At 32.7% G+C, this 16896-nt stretch overlaps 1 protein-coding gene across 1 annotated transcript in view; it reads left to right on the forward strand.

Moving 5' to 3' along the window:
• Window positions 1–16896, forward strand: part of LOC124358259 — a 145896-nt gene that overhangs the window by 64039 nt on the left and 64961 nt on the right. Inside the window, exon 6 of the mRNA XM_046810552.1 lies at window positions 11777–11957. Coding sequence (XP_046666508.1) covers window positions 11777–11957 — 181 coding nt within the window. The remainder of the gene's footprint in view (window positions 1–11776; window positions 11958–16896) is intronic.

Below are 16896 nucleotides of genomic sequence, written 5' to 3' on the forward strand. Positions count from 1 at the left end.
TGATCTTTAAACGATAAATAATAATTTATATGACAAAATTTGCAGTATAATTTGTTGTTACTTTTTTATACAAATTACATACAGGTATACTACATGTTATAATATATCTCCCTTACTGTTTCCCTCGCCCAGTCCATTGACCTAGTACAGTATAAGTAGTTGAAGTTAATGAAATATTCTTACTCTGTATTCATTTTGAATATCTCACAAATTCCAACGGTTAAAACTGTTGTGTATTATAAAATCGAAACTGAAGGAAATTCAACTCACTTCGAGGTTGGTATTTTTTATATTCTTTCAATGAAGTTATTAGCTCTTTTCAATTTGATAGGGCACATCAGATAAAATCGTTTTTCATTACTAAACATGTAATATGTTAAATGTAATACATAACAACATCCTCCCCTAATATTCTGTGCAAAAACCGTCTGAGACACGCATTAAGTTGATAATGGATGTTTTTGTTACTCTGAATTTAATTATGATGTATTCCTAATACTAAATAAAGAAATTCAAAAATTATTTATTTGATGTTCATTTTTACTTTAATAAATATTGTTCAACCGTTAATTTGTTATAAGTACATACATACATAAATATATTATACATAATATATAAATATGCTTCCATAAAGCATCAACATATTGGTGCTTCCCTGAAATACCCTAAAAATAAATCTAGATATTAATCTTATAATATTCGTCTAACGAGACGTTGTATCATAGTAACATCTTTATTAGAGCACATAGGTGATTATTCCAGCTATGTAATGCTTCATTGCGCAAATTCTCCCATGTATAATTAATTACGTTGGAAAATATCATTAGCAATTAGATTTTAAATATATATTAGATTTTTTCTTATTTGACTTATAGTATGGAAAATTCATTTTACTGTATATTCTAAATTATTTATTTATAAATTATTACAAATCACCTTCCCTTGTTCGCGATACTAACTAAAAGCACAAACGAGGATAAAGTAAGGAAAACCCCTCTCTATTCCCCATATACAACCCTTTCTCCCCTCTCATATTTGTCATCACCCCATTAGCCCCACCCGGTTTCCACTCTCCATTACACATTGTACATTGGATCTTTTCTTACACGCACCGAACAAAGTATCACGCATAACATTGCTCTATGCGTGTCTACTAAAATGAAGTTTGACATAAATATTTTATTATTCACACACGCATTGTTATGATATGTCGGTCATGTCTAGTGGAACACAAACTTTAAATCTGCTACTAATTTAGAATGAATTTCAAATTTTTAGTGTACTTCTTTAAATAAAATAAGCAATATAAATGGGACTTTTCTTCAAAATTGTATGATATGGAACTAGAACTACTCCAAACCTACACATGAATTAAATTACGTAAATAAATATTGCTTAAATATGCGTAGGAATATAACTAACTAGAATAAATGTTCAGTTTTGTGAGGTCAAGAAATAATTTTTTTTTAATCATATTGCAATAGTTCGTGTATTTCTTAATAGCTTGAAAAATAGTGGTGAGAATTTTTTAAGGAACGAAATCACCCTGTATGAAAAATATGTTTCATTGTCATGCTAATATGTATATTTCCAGAACAAGCTATTTGTTTAAATGTAATCCACCAACACTGATATTCCTAACAAGGTTAGGTGAAATACTTTTGTTTCAAATGTATTAATAAACATTTGAATAATTGGAGAAAAGCAAATATTGAAAAATTCAAATGAGGTATCCAATAAATAGTTCATTTTAGAAAGCATTAAAATAAATTTCTCTGTTTATGACATGTGTAAGCGTTTATACACAAATTTAAATGACTTTACAAATATACTGTTATTCTCAATGTTGTCACGTTAGAAATATATTATTAAGTTACCTATATTGAGAAAATAAAAGTTTCAGACAAAATTTAGCGATTCTTGATCATAATTTTTGTACTTAATGTCCGGTTTACGATTTTTGTTTTAAGTAAATAAATACAACTTTTTTATGTACCAAACCTTCATTCGTCTATTAATGTATCCTGCATAGTTGCTTTATATTATATTTTTACAATACTTCAATTTAATATTGATTTATTTTGGAAATGCTAGTTTAAACAATTTGAAGCAATTAAATATAGTGTTTTTTTAGACTTATCTACTAATTAAGCACTACTTACTACTGGACTGACATCTCTTTATTTGGGACGGATGCAGTCAGAGGGTGTCGCCTTGTTATCAGTTCCTTATCTTGCTGTCCGGTTATAAAGGGTTAAGTCTCTAACCGACGTGTTATTTCTTCTCTATTATTGTTTAGATTCACGGAATGTTGACAATGTTTAAAATAAATCGATTAGAGGCAATTCTTCCATACTATCACCTAACCAGATCGAATTAATTTCGTTTACAATTTGTTGAATATTAATAATTATTATGGTCTAATTTTGTCTGAATATAGTTCCAAACCCATAAATTAGTTTATCATATTAAACTAACGTGATAACTAAGCTAACTATCTAAGCTTAGGCTTATAACTAAGTAAAGCCTAATTATCTACAATTTTATAAACAGGGTAAAATCCGCATTTTCACAGCTACAGAGGGTGCTGTGCACAACTAGTGTGGCGTGCCGAACATTCATCTCGACCAGACACAAATTCATCCCCTACAGCGTCGATTGTGTTCGCGTCTTTGTGGCGGTGATGACTACAAAACCTTGAACATCGATGTGTGTTGCAGCGCAATACGTCGCGATGGAGGTGTTTGTGGAAAAGTCCATAACCGACAAAGCGGTAACTGACTGATTACAAAGTTTGGCAACCATGGAATGGAATTTAATAGTTCTTCAGTTATGCATTGTCGCTGCGTATTATTATATATTCATTTATGTTTCGATGAAAATATTTCTTCTTTTGTAACGTATGATTAATTCATTGTACTCAGAAGAATGAACTATTTGTATATGATAATTGGGTTATAGTTTTACTAACCTAACACCCTTTTTTGCAAAATGTAAGTGTACCAAATCAAATTTGAATGAAAGCCACGCAATAACAGAAATATATTGATTATTTTTGTCTTCTTATAACACGTCATCTCAAACCGCACTGTAGGCTATCATTATTTACGTAATGTCTTTCATTATAAAACTTGTGCAAATGTAAGTGTACCAAATCAAATTTGAAAGAAAGCCACGCAATCACAAAAATACATTGATTACTTTTGTCTTTTTCTACCACGTCATCTCAAACCGTACTTTATCATTAATTAGGCCTACGTAATGTATTTCTCTATACAACTTGTCCAATAAATGAAGTGCATAAGTTTCTATTACATGCCGCCTCGTTCACCAGATAATTGCCAATAGCTATATTACGTTAGTTTAGAAGGAGAAGGTTGCACATTATTTATAACCTAATGTCTCATGAATTTAATATAATATAACAATAAACCAGGGATTGACCATACAACTACAACTGAAAACTTTATTCATTTTTGACCCTCCGAAAGTGATAAGAGGAATTGAAGAAACAGGTCAACTCGACTGAACATTCCTTCGGCATAGTCACTAAAAAAGCACCTGTTACCAATTTCAATACGTAATCATCAAACAATGACACATACGCGTACATATTACTTTAATTGATATATTGTTACAAAAAAATATTAAAAACCATAACAATTCACGAAAGCCAGACCATCGTCCATATAGGAACATTACGGGCCTTTGATACTGGTAGATTTGAGTTATTTCGAAAAGGTTTTCACCTCACAATGAAATCGTCTATACGTAATAATTAACACTACATAGAGGTTGTAAACATATTTGATGCATTTCATCCTAAAATATTATTATTAATTTTTTATTTTTGTTGGCAAATAAACTTTATAAACAAATAATACTTGTTGTGTATAAGAACACTGTTGTAAAGTAGCCTACAACACACGAGCATTATTAATACCATTTGTAACGTTCGGAGTGCTACAATCGGCTTACAGGATTATCAACTTGTTCCGTGCTACCATTGTTGCCGTGTGTAACTCATTCAATTTAAAGCCACTCGTGATTTTTGAAGCTAATTTTTAAAGTGTGTCAGTCGATTACATTAAGTTTTAATACTTTCAAGTGTACATAGTATTATCGGTTTTAATTAATTCCAACAATACATTACATGCTTATCGTCCCTTTAATAAGATTTAATATTGGTAATATGTACTTACGTTAGACTTTGATAAAAATACCACCAGTAAATGAGGTTTTGGGGATAAGAGCTGGTGTCTACACATTCCTAGATATTTCTTCTCAACTTTGAAGAATTATTTTTTCCCCGCATTGAAAAGATAATAATCTTTGTTTTAAAGTTAAGGAACTTGGAGCTTTCCTTCCTAAATAAACTTCCAAGATGAAATAACAGCATTAATAAGTAGTATGACAAAATATATGTCGTATATAGCGTAACAGGCTTCGCTAATGTTGCATGCAAAACTTCAAGCCATATGATAGGTTATTTCATTCTCGATATGTCCTGCGGTCAAATAGACATACGTTATGCGTTTTTTAATACCCCGGCAGACAAAAGACAAACTGTGTTTCAATGACGCTCAGTCAAATTCCATAGTTGGATACGCATCGGATCTTTTAACAAACTTTAATATTGACTATTGTTTTTAGTTTATGAGTAATATACATATGTCAATATGTCTCAATAAAATCCCATATGATTGTGCCCAGCTTCTTTACAAAATTATTTATTCAACCATCTTATGGATACTCTGACGATGGTTATTCATAACATCAATGTAAAAATATTTGCTAACGCTCAGCGAAATCTCAAGAACTCAGCATCACCATCATCGACGTCAGTGTTGCCAAATGAAAATGCGAAGTTAATTTTCAAGATATCATTACGGATAGACAGACAGGCAGGAACGAAATTTTTCCAGCACCATGAGTAATAGGCTTCGCTAACGCTCAGCCAGAAACACACGTTGTTGTTATTATTTGTTGCTAAACTTAATGGGCTGTCTGTGACACGTGATTGTAAGAGCAGTCAGGCAAGGATAGAGAAGGATTGATGTAGAGTAATTATTGTTGTGAACATAGACTAGGCCTGTGTCGGACCCAGCTGGCGCTGAGGGCCCTACATCGAACCGGATACACTACACCTCCCCTTGACACCCCATATATTAGGCGTTTCTACGCGCTACGCTGATTGTTTCAGTAAACAACCCCCAAAAGCTCTTGGTAGCTTGATTTTGCTAAAACCGCTAAAACTGGACCACTAGAAAATGCGAAACAATTTTATTTACGTAGATATTGTTTTTATGTCCCTCTAACAAGAAATTAAAATGTTTCTTTTAATCTACTTCCACACAAACGTTTTTATTTAAAAAAAAAATCAATTATGCAATTTAGACAACGATCGATCTTGATTTATTCTTTCATAAAACCCAAGTGGGAGAATCCCATTTGTTCTCATAAATAGAGTCCTTCATTTTATACTAAGACCTAACTGTCCTTAAGGCTCAATGTTCTTAGATATTTACAAGTTAGAAGTATCACAACACGTGTCGCGTAAGAGGCTAAGGTGAGGCTATAATCAAATCGCCAAATCTATAAATCATTTCCTTTTAGAGATGTCGAGCGGACAGAAATGCAGGTAGATAATCATAAAAAATAAAATTTGTACATCCTTCAGGCGGACAAAAGATACATTGTGTCAGCCTGCTGAGTGATAGACCTAAATGAATACTGATACTCAGCCAATTGAACATGAAACATTGAAACATAGAACTCATTCTCGTCATTGTAGAAATTATGATGGATGCAAAATAAAAGACTATTTATAAAATCTTTCTCGAAATATCTCGCGTCATGATTTACATTCACTAAGTTAGATTTAATAGCTGATTTTAAATAATAAAATTCTACATATCAAGTCATCATAAGATGATGTGTTCGTTAGGGTATGAATTTGGCTGCATGAGTTTGTGCTTAGTTTCCTACACATAAATCAGCTATGGTGGGAAGGGCTGATTCGATGTGAATGTTGAGTTTATCTTTAGTTCACCTTCTTCTTACGGGCAGCATCTGAAATCTGATGCTGTTTCAGACTTGATTCCTGAAATCATATTCGTCTCAAGGGATCCAAAAAATAGTCGGCGATGAAGATCGAAGTAGTTCAAAACGAACCCTCTTCCTCCCGAATCAGAAACTCAGACTAAAATAAATAGTGCAATCTAGATGAAGAGATACTCTCATTGTATCATCAGGTGCACAATTGAGCGCACTACGATGGTGGCTAAAACGATCCCAAACACAGTGGAGCAACCAGTTGTCTCAAAATGTATTTATTCTACTATTTTCTCGTTGACATGAAGGTTTCCCATAAGGTCAATGCAAAACTATTCGCAAACGCTCAGCTAAAGTCCTATCTAGTGACATGCGTCGTTACCGTGTTGCCTGTATAGATATGAAGCTTCATGCAAAATTTCAAGAAAAGTAGATCAGTTCGTTTTGGAGATAGAAATGAGATCTTCCCAGCGCTTCTAGTAATATGCTTCGCTGACGCTCAGCCAAACAGTCTTGACGATCCCGCAGTGCTTACAGTAGCAATAAATTTGGTGCGTATGACCATTTAAAAATTATGGAATTCTGATCTTTAAATGTATGACACACATTGTTGCTCGGCATCGTCTGCGTAATGACGGCATACCAGCCTTATATCACTAATCGTCTTTTGGACATACCATCTCTCCTGTTACTAGTACTTACCTAATTATATTTGTGCTTCATGCTTTTTTTAACGAAGGTTTAACTCTTAATGTAAGTTCATTCCGAAATCGTGTCCATAAGCCTCATATCCATCAATCGTTTTGGTTCTTTAGGGTCCCTTGGTCTTTATTCGTTTTTGTCATTGGTTCGGAAGCTCAGATCACACGTCTCGGTCCACAAGTCTTTTACTTCCAATTGAGATCTTCCAATTTTTTGAACGTACTTTGAGATTTAAGTTTTCTTCTTCCACGTTATGTGCTTTATTTTTAACTACACTGAAGATTTTAACTTTTTTATAATTGCGTTTTGTTATTTAGACAACTTTTTTTGCTCTCCAGATTTTATTCCGAATCTTGGTTATTATGTTCTATAAGACTGAGCAATTTGAGTTACCAAAAATACCTTCTACTCCAAATTTCCACTTATGCACATTGCTTTTTTTATATTTTTTAACTCATTTTCTTCTTGGCTTTGTCTTCTCTCGGTCAAGTTTACTCTGTTGAATAATATATACTTTACCGGTCTGAATCCTATTATACCCTCTCCCATATTTCTGGTTGATTTTGAAATCAAATTCCTCAAATTAACATTATCTAAGCAGCTTTTGTTTAGCTATTATTATCAAAAGCATATTGACTGCATCACATTACGAATTCCTTGTACTTTCTTTCTTTTTACTTCCACAATAAGTGTGTAAAGAAATAAATAATAAAAATACGTAAAAAGTGGTTTTAATTAGTATATGTCTAGTTCTTCAGTTAATGTTTACAAAATGTTTAGTTCAAGTACATACACACACCTAGGGTCGACTCTAAATACACAAATAGGCTTCCTGGTATCTTCTTTAGTATTCTGGTCCTCGGCGTCATACAGGATAGAGCTGAATCCATTACGTAATTAATTGGAAATGTTCGCTCGTATTGATGAAGGCCTAAAACCGTCTAAGGACAGAGGTTTCTGCCACCCTACATAAGCCTGCATTACTCGTGGTAATATCTGTTAATAAAAAACCTTCATGTACGTGAAAATTGTACAGCAAATATGAAAGATGGTTTGAAGTTTCTTTCGCTGGGGAAATGGATTTTTTGCGATTGTGTCACTTGTCCATGCGGTGACGTAAGGAATGTAATATGTCCCACGGAGATAGCTTTAGTCAAATATGTCACAGCCTTCTGCACCTGACGTTAACAAATACTACTAGCCAAACGTTTTGCAGGGTTGCATCGTCGGTATTTTATTAATTATTATTAATTGAATTTAATTTAATTTTAAACTAAAACTCAAATTTAATTTACAGCATTTAAAATATACGCATAAATCACAATAGTGCACTGAACTACTTGCATACATCTTACTTTTGTCTTCAACCAACATGTTTTGTCTAAGTAAATGATCGAATCAAGTTTAATTTAGTTACAAAATTATTAACTGTTCCTATTGTGAAAGTGTATTCCCATTATGCTAATTATAGGAATACACCACATAATCATGAAGTAAAAAGATTTTAACATACACGTTTAATGTATTCGAAGACATAAAACTAACGAAATGTGTGGTTTTAGTTGTTTTTATTTAAATACTATTAATTATTTATGTTTACAAAAGTTATTTCATGCATATTTTCAATAATATGGTGATGAATTACATGATAGTAATAGTTAACCATTGTATAATTTAAATTTAATACTATTTATGTGTATACATGACGTAGGCTTGGTGGGTAGGCGATGATTTATTGCAAATGTTAAGTTCAGCTCCTCATTTGCAAGTATTTTTAAACCGTTAAAATTAAGCTGTCAATATAAATATTAATATTATAAGACAGGATTATCCCACAACACGTGTTGGGCAAGAGATTTCACTGAGTTTGTATACAAAACTTCAACTTCATATATCATATCATTAGGCTACATGTGTTACTAAGCCGCATGTTAAAATGTCATATGATTGCACTTATTTTGTTTACACATTTATTTATTCTGCGATTTTTTAGTTACCATCATGGTTACCCACAAGACCTAATTCCATGGAGCAGCCAAATTCCATGGAGTGACATGTATCTTTATCAAATTCGATGTTGCTTCTATAGAAATCAGGCTTCATGCAAACTCAAAAAAATATAGGCTAGCTCATTCTCAAGATATTGTGCGGACAGGCAGACCGAAACGAAATGTTTCCAGCACTTCGAGTGACAGATTTCGCTACAGCTCAGCCAATTTAGTACATTTTTTTCCTAAATAATTCTTGGAATCGTTTAGTAGTTATTATAGTTTAAAGACGTGTCATAGACATGAATGGTAAAAGGAGTCATAAAGGTTAAAAAAAAAAAAATACTTGCGAGTCACGAACATCTTACGCAATTCTGTTTTTTTCGTAGTGAGCTAGTGAACCAGTGATGAAAATATATGGACAATACCTTTAACTAAAGTTAAAATTGTGTTTGGCCTGAGATTTGGGGAAAGTTGCTTTCACACCGGGGTGGACGGGCGGACTTCGCTACTACCCATTACCCTGATGGGCTCAGTCAATGGATGACGCGCCCTTTGTGTCTCCCCTCCCCACCCCCACCCACCAACAACCCATCACACTTCTTTTCATTCTCCTGAAGATATAAAGTAAATTCTTTTACAGGCGACGTGATTTCCGTACTACGTCATTGTGTTCATTATACCCTCTCGCTAAGTCACAAAAATCAGACATGTGTACACCATTGTTCTATTTATTATAGTGCTGATATAATAATAGAATATTATGTCATTATTATAAATATACGTTGTATGCGATTTTTACTCTATCCATAACAGCAATATTACATTAGTTACTGACCTCTCATTTTGATTACAGTAACATTATTCTATTGGCTAGTATTAAAAAAATGAAATTAAATTAGAAATTAAACCATTTGTAAACCGTTTAGTTACTACTGGAATCCGATTTGAAAAGGGACAAACAATAACATTGACAGAGCGTTCACTAAAGTAAGCATATTATACGGCGTATACTCTATGGTATATAGAAAGGCCCACATTTGAACAAAAAGTTATTGGCTTCATTTGTAGTTGACGTAATATGTTTATTTTTAAGTATTCACTAATCAGAATACTTGATAAAAAAGGGTATTTTTCCTATGCATTCACTCCCGACGCCAAAATGGCTGAAGATAGTTTTTTCTCACTAACTCTCAGACAGACAAAAGTAAATCTAGATACATGTAATTAGTTCAAATTTATTGTTTAGATAATGAATAACTAATTTCCAATACTTATCTCTTTGACGTCCCTTACTCGGCAGCACAGGGTATGAAGTAGATCTTATCTCATACAGTGGCGATAATTAGTAACCATATACAGGGTATTCAGTAAAATTATTTCAATGCTTTGGAATTTTGTTCTAGACAGAACATAGAGCACAAAAAGGTATGTCATATGAAGGTATGTCCTAAAACCTTTAGTTTTCCGGCTATATCTGTCTTTACGTGTTTTTATCAAAAAAATTATATCTTTTGAACCAGTTTAGATAAAGTTATGAAACTTGAGAATTGTACTAAGCTTTGGTAGACTTTTTAAAAATAAAATATTAACAAAAACCTTTTATCCGTTTTAAAATGGCGGGCCGTTTAAGTTATTACATCTAAAGAACTCAAAACCGACTAACTCATTAGTAACAAAGAGTTGTTATTCATGCTACACCTTTCTTCATATATAAGGACTTTCACTATAAAACGTATTGATGGGTTATATTGTAGAATATATTGTCTGAGAAATGTGAAATGTATTTACATTTTGGATATTTGAGATGTCTATAAATCGGTGTATAGCTTTTACATTTTTGTCAATTTTGTAATGAATTACTTTTAAGTTTCCAAAAGTATTTGCTATTAAAATTATGTTTCCTAACTGAATATTAAAAATCTGCTCCATTGACATATATTTTCATATTTCTGTCCGAAATTGGCAATACATAAATAAACTAAAATATCTCAATTTCTCCCTACACTGGATAAAGAAATCTGTAGTTGGTTTCAAAAACTAATTTTTATTTTGATAAAAATTACATCTATAAACTATGTTTTGTTGTAATTTCTTCTATATAGTTTGTATTGGTGTGTTTTTGTGATCTTAACTGTATGTATTAACAATTTTATAATTATTTTGCAAAAGTATGATTGTATTTACATGTTGTGTGTGAACCTATTTTACTTTCTAGAAATTGAATTAAAATATTAATATAAAAAGAAAATTATAATTTAGAAATTAATTAATATTATATTATACATCAGTGGGTGTAGAGTGCTTTCTTGTGTGTGATTTTTAACAAGGTAATCTTCTACATCAGGCTTGAAATGTTGTCTTTGTAAAATTATACTATGCATACTTAAATATTTGTAAATACATTCTTGCCTACAGGACGCTGGAATTGTGCCACGAGTAAATCCTGATCGAATATCCTGTCAGGTTCAATTTGGCCAGACCAGACATCTCGCTCTACTCAGGAGCAAATATTTTCATCCAAGGTTTCTTTCCAATTCTTTCAAGATAACCTGTGGTATTCTACAGTCCTTGTGGACACACCATAAGGACCGCTATGATGAATCGAGCTGGAGTTTCTCCCCATAAGTACAATGTAAACCCTCATGCACCTTTACGCACTTATTTTCGATAGTAACGTTAAGGGGGACGTCTCATATTTTAGATATATAATTAATACGCATACTAAAGCTGTTTAGTTGTTTATTCTGTAAGTTGTATACTTTTTGAAGACTTAAACGATGAAGTTGAAAAATATTTTAGATTTTTCTTTAATAATATATAAAAATATCGAAAAACTACAAAGCCTTTGGATGGATATTAGTTATATATTTAAAATGAGACACTTCATAACTCTATTACTTTAAAATAATGTTGCATTGTTATTATGGTGCTAAATTAAAGTGGTCCGCCAGTACAGCCGGATTTTAAGGACTCAAGACACTTTTTTTGACTACCAATGAAAACCGATTAACACTCAGACGTGTTCACAGGATACTCGTGCGAGCCATCAGTTACACGGTGCACGGACTGATACCGGCGTCCTGCGTGTTCGCGGACCGATACAACCGCGAGGAGGTGGTGCGCTCTCTCGGCAAGGAAGTCAACATCAACCCGCCTCTGGTCCTTGGCCAGCTACCGGACACACCCGAAGAACTTCTGAAATTAGACCAAGTAAGCCTTGCCCCATCTAAAGATAACTTATTATTCTTCGGCATGTTTTAGAGTTTTAGGTTTCATGCAAGGTAGAAAATTTCGTTCTTACTCTTTGTTCCATCTGATTAGTTGTGATTTCTTCTACAGCATTTAGAGATATATAATAAAAGCTTAAAACTGATCATAGTCCAGTGGGTTTATTACTGAAACAATTGTGTTTATACCACATAAATCCAGTCTTATGCAGTTTTTTTGCAAACCTTTAAACATACGCTAATATATATTACAGAAATTCAATTCATCAGAATCATCTTTGACATATGATTCATGGTTCTATTTATGTACCATATATTGTTATTACACGTCCAATACATTAAACAGCGGCTTCAAAGAGGAGGAAAAGTTAGAAAATGAATTATTACTACTTTCCTACATAGAATTGCTTCACTATACTTATTCTTGATTAAATTTGAAGCATTTATTGACGGTGTGAAGAGCATGACTTAGTCAGGCTCCCGTGGTCTTGATTACAACTATCATCGAAATCTTTCTGTTCCCACCGCGTCTCTCTTGAAATTATTTTTATCCTTGAGTACTTCTTTCTTATATTATCTTATTTAATAATTGTATACATTTTTTCCAATTTTAAAGAATAGAGAGATAATGATCACAAATGGGGATCACTTTTACCATTCCCGAGTATTCGCACATAGAACCTGCTTGAACTTGTTAAACTGAACTAGCCTGTGCGGCTCACTTCCTGAAGCGTATGCAGATTAGCTTCCTGTACACATGGGTCCTCAGCTCATTACTGCTTTAAAATCTATTTATTATTCTACCGTCGTTGCAAGTCTCTGGTGCAATTTAAACTTATCTCATAAATAATTTAATCAACAATAAGTACGGTATTTTGTACAGGTAAGTCGTACTCAAGGAGATTTTAAATATTCTAAATTCTTCAATACTTTTGCTTACTCTATTGTTCAATTTACCAGGATGGCATGGTATTAGGTTAAAAATTCTTTAAAGTTAGGTAGATTTTTATTCGCAACTAGTTATCCCCAAAGAGGATCGGTTCGTGAAACTTCATTGTTATCGTGAATCCAATCAACACAGGTGGTCATTATAAACATTATGTTTGACATTCTTTATAAAACTTCCCGGTGGAGTCAAGTTGGTTAACTAGGCGACTCAAGACTTCATCTGCTGCAACTTACTACTGACCAATATTGCTTGTTTGACAATAAAGCTCAATGAGTAATATCACAGAGAGAACTTTGATATCTGGCGTAACAATTATTCTAGATACCTCTGGTGACTTCTGAGGATATAATGTTAACTAACTAAGGTACAGCTGTGTTCAGTTAGTTAGTTACGTTGAAACTTTCAATATTATGAACAGAGTTCATTATCATGGGCAAAGGTCCTTTTATCCGTTCTAGTAATTGTGAGTGATTTGTTCTGGTGGTGGTGGGTTTTTACACTAAGTCCAGCTCCAATCCATCTTCCCAATCTGAATTGTTCTCTCTAACTCAGATCATCAACTTGGACTGAATATATTACATACTACATATCTCACATGAAAAGCGTATTAACAATTTAGTCAGGCTTCCTATTCACCAATAAAATCCAACATTTTAATTCCTTGGGCTTAAGCAGCCTTGTGTCAATACCATAATTATTTATGTTCATACCGTGACTAAAAAGTATCAATTCGATGTGGAAAGCCATATTTAGTCAACAAATGGTAAATCAAAACTGGGAGGAATGGAAATGAAATTCCGCAGATTAGTGAAATGGCTGAAACGTTATTGTGATTGACTAAACATAAGCGGCCAATCGACGATCAATATGGATTCATTATCACAGGATTCTTTGTCAGTTTTTTGACAATCTGATGCTGCCTTTGTTGTTAAAGTTCCTTCTTGACGATGTGTAAGGTTTATCTCATTGTTCTTGAATAATAATATGTAATTTTTGCAAATATTCCTGTTTTAGAATTCTAAAGCATGGTTAATTTTATGACTATGATCTCTTACGGGGATTTTCCATTTCCCGATATCTTGTGTTTAATTTGTTTAGACCCTAGCTGTATACATTGGAATCATATGCTTTTCTGATATCACACAGTGTTCAAATTTCTGATTTCGATTTATATTTGTTGCATTTGCACACATCACTTTCGCAATTTTTATAAGGCTGTCTTGTACTATACAGTCTGCTGTAATATTTTGTATAATGTCCTCTTTTCTGTTTTATATGTATATATATATATATATATATATATATATATATATATATATATATATATAAAAATAACACCACAACCACAACACACCACAGTTAATTTTTGTATCCAAAAGTCCGAGAATATTAGTGTTAATATATGTTCGTGGATTGTTGGTTTCCTATACAGAATGCTGTATACTCAGGTCTGTTTTTTCGTTGTCATTACGTACAAATGGTAATCATCCGTTGTTTCCAACATTTATCATTGTTTTGTATTATTATTGCATAAATTTCATTTTATTTTTTTTTAATCTCACGGATTTAACTTTCCGTTAATGTTTTTTATTTAATGTACTCTTGTACGCTCTTGCCTACGTAATCTTTTCAAAGTCTTTCCTATACATTTGCCACTATATGTGTCAGTGATTATTCCATTGGCCCTCCATCATTTTACTCATAGCTAATCACAATAATTATTTATACACTATATGTTCGTTAATCAGTACTCTATGTATAATAGATTATAGTTTCGGTAACTTGAGTCATATTATGTCAAAAGCAAAAGTCAAATTAGCAAAAAGCTGCTAATTTCCTGGTAAATTATGTTTCTCAAAGTATTGACAAAAGACCTTTGTGAATAGACTTAATCCTCATGCATTATCATGACAATCGCGAAACAAACCAAGACTCGGAGAAGCGTGGAAGAAGTGTGGGAAGGGTAGTAGGAGTATGAGAAAGGCGGTAGGAGTGTGGGAAGGGTAGTAGGAGTATGAGAAGGGCGGTAGGAGTGTGGGAAGAGAAAGTCGGAGGCATGATAATGGTGGGGGTTTTGGAATTGACGTAGCAAAGTTTCCTTTCAGTTTAAACTTAACAGAATTTAAATATTTGAATTATTTAAAGGTCCTTTTTAAATTGCCTGCGTGTAAGTACAGAATACACTGTGTTTCCACAATTCTGCACGTATTGAATGACAGCTGGGTTGTTGCGGCATATCAACGTACTTGTTTTTCTATCGGGTACTTGTTTGTTCGGAGCAAGCAATACAATTCTAAATTAGTACATATTTGTTACGCGCTATTAAATTGGCACCTGTGTGTAAGTACAGAATACACTGTGTTTCCACAATTCTGCACGTATTGAATGACAGCTGGGTTGTTACGGCATTTTAACGTACTTGTTTTTCTATCAGGTACTTGTTTGTTCGGAGCAAGCAATACAATTCTAAATTAGATAATATTTGTTACGCGCTATTAAATTGGCACCTGTGTGTAAGTACAGAATACACTGTGTTTCCACAATTCTGCACGTATTGAATGACAGCTGGGTTGTTACGGCATTTTAACGTACTTGTTTTTCTATTGGGTACTTGTTTGTTAGGAGCAAGCAATACAATTCTAAATTAGTACATATTTGTTACGCGCTATTAAATTGGCACCTGTGTGTAAGTACAGAACACACTGTGTTTCCACAATTCTGCACGTATTGAATGACAGCTGGGTTGTTACGGCATATCAACGTACTTGTTTTTCTATCGGGTACTTGTTTGTTCGGAGCAAGCAGTACAATTCTAAATTAGATCATATTTGTTACGCGCTATTAAACCATTTTACTACTTATTATTATGTAAATAATTCTTAATATTTTTTTCTAACAAAACCATTTAAGGATATCTGAAATAAAATATTAAAGATGTAGTATGAAATGCATTTTTAAAATGATATTTTAAATTTGTTTATAGCAATAGTCTAGGAACCGGAACCAGTCTAAATTGGATAAGAACGTACATAGCTTTTTTGTAATATAGATATATTAATTTCTCTTGTAAAAGAAATTAATTAGCCACGCTTTTTTATGAGGGTCGAAATGGGAAAGGTATCGGAGAGGTTAAAAACAGCAAATTACAATTTTTCAATTTCATATTTTTGAGCTTCACACAATTAAAATGAACCGCTACACGTGTATTAATAAGTGTGACGTAATAAGTGACACTGTATATCAGAGTCGGCTGACAAGAAATAATAAGTAATAATAATGAAATAACACATCGGAAATAGAAAAAATATTTTTAGGAAAATAATTAATAATATAAATATGGTGTTATAGTATAAAAATGTATTCTATAGTTCTTTTGGTGGATGGCAGTTATATTATATTACTAAAAAACTTATTCCAAACGAGAGGTACAATCAAAATAACGTTAAAACTATTAGTCCAGTAACAGACAGTCATGAGCTTTATAACCTATAAGAACACAATACAGATGTTCGTGAATGAATAGCACAGTCAAAATAATGAGCTTATCAAAAGGGTTAGGAAACTATATTTCTGTTTCAGAGGTAATATTTCTTTCAATTTAATAAACTTAAAGCCGATTGTTATACTAAAGTTTGTATCGCTGTCTGCCGTCGAGATGAAAAGGCATTAAAACACCATGTTTTTCAAATAAACTGTTTTCATATAGTTTGCAGATTCTAATTTAATTATTATTTATACGTCCGGCCGTTGATTGTTACAGTGTAAAGCTAAAATATAATATGACCTCAGAAAATATTTAAACTTAAAACTGTTGTAGTTAATGATCGATTTCTATTTCAAGAGGAATGACTAGGTTTGTGCTATAAAATGCAAATTGGTTTTCGGCTCCTGGACTATATCTTATTTAGCTCATTTCATCACTAGACTGTATAGCAGTAGTTGAAGGCCCACTTCGATAGTATACAGCAGCAGA

Source organism: Homalodisca vitripennis, chromosome 3 (genome assembly GCF_021130785.1).
Source record: "Homalodisca vitripennis isolate AUS2020 chromosome 3, UT_GWSS_2.1, whole genome shotgun sequence".
Classification (NCBI taxonomy): Eukaryota; Metazoa; Arthropoda; class Insecta; order Hemiptera; family Cicadellidae; genus Homalodisca; species Homalodisca vitripennis.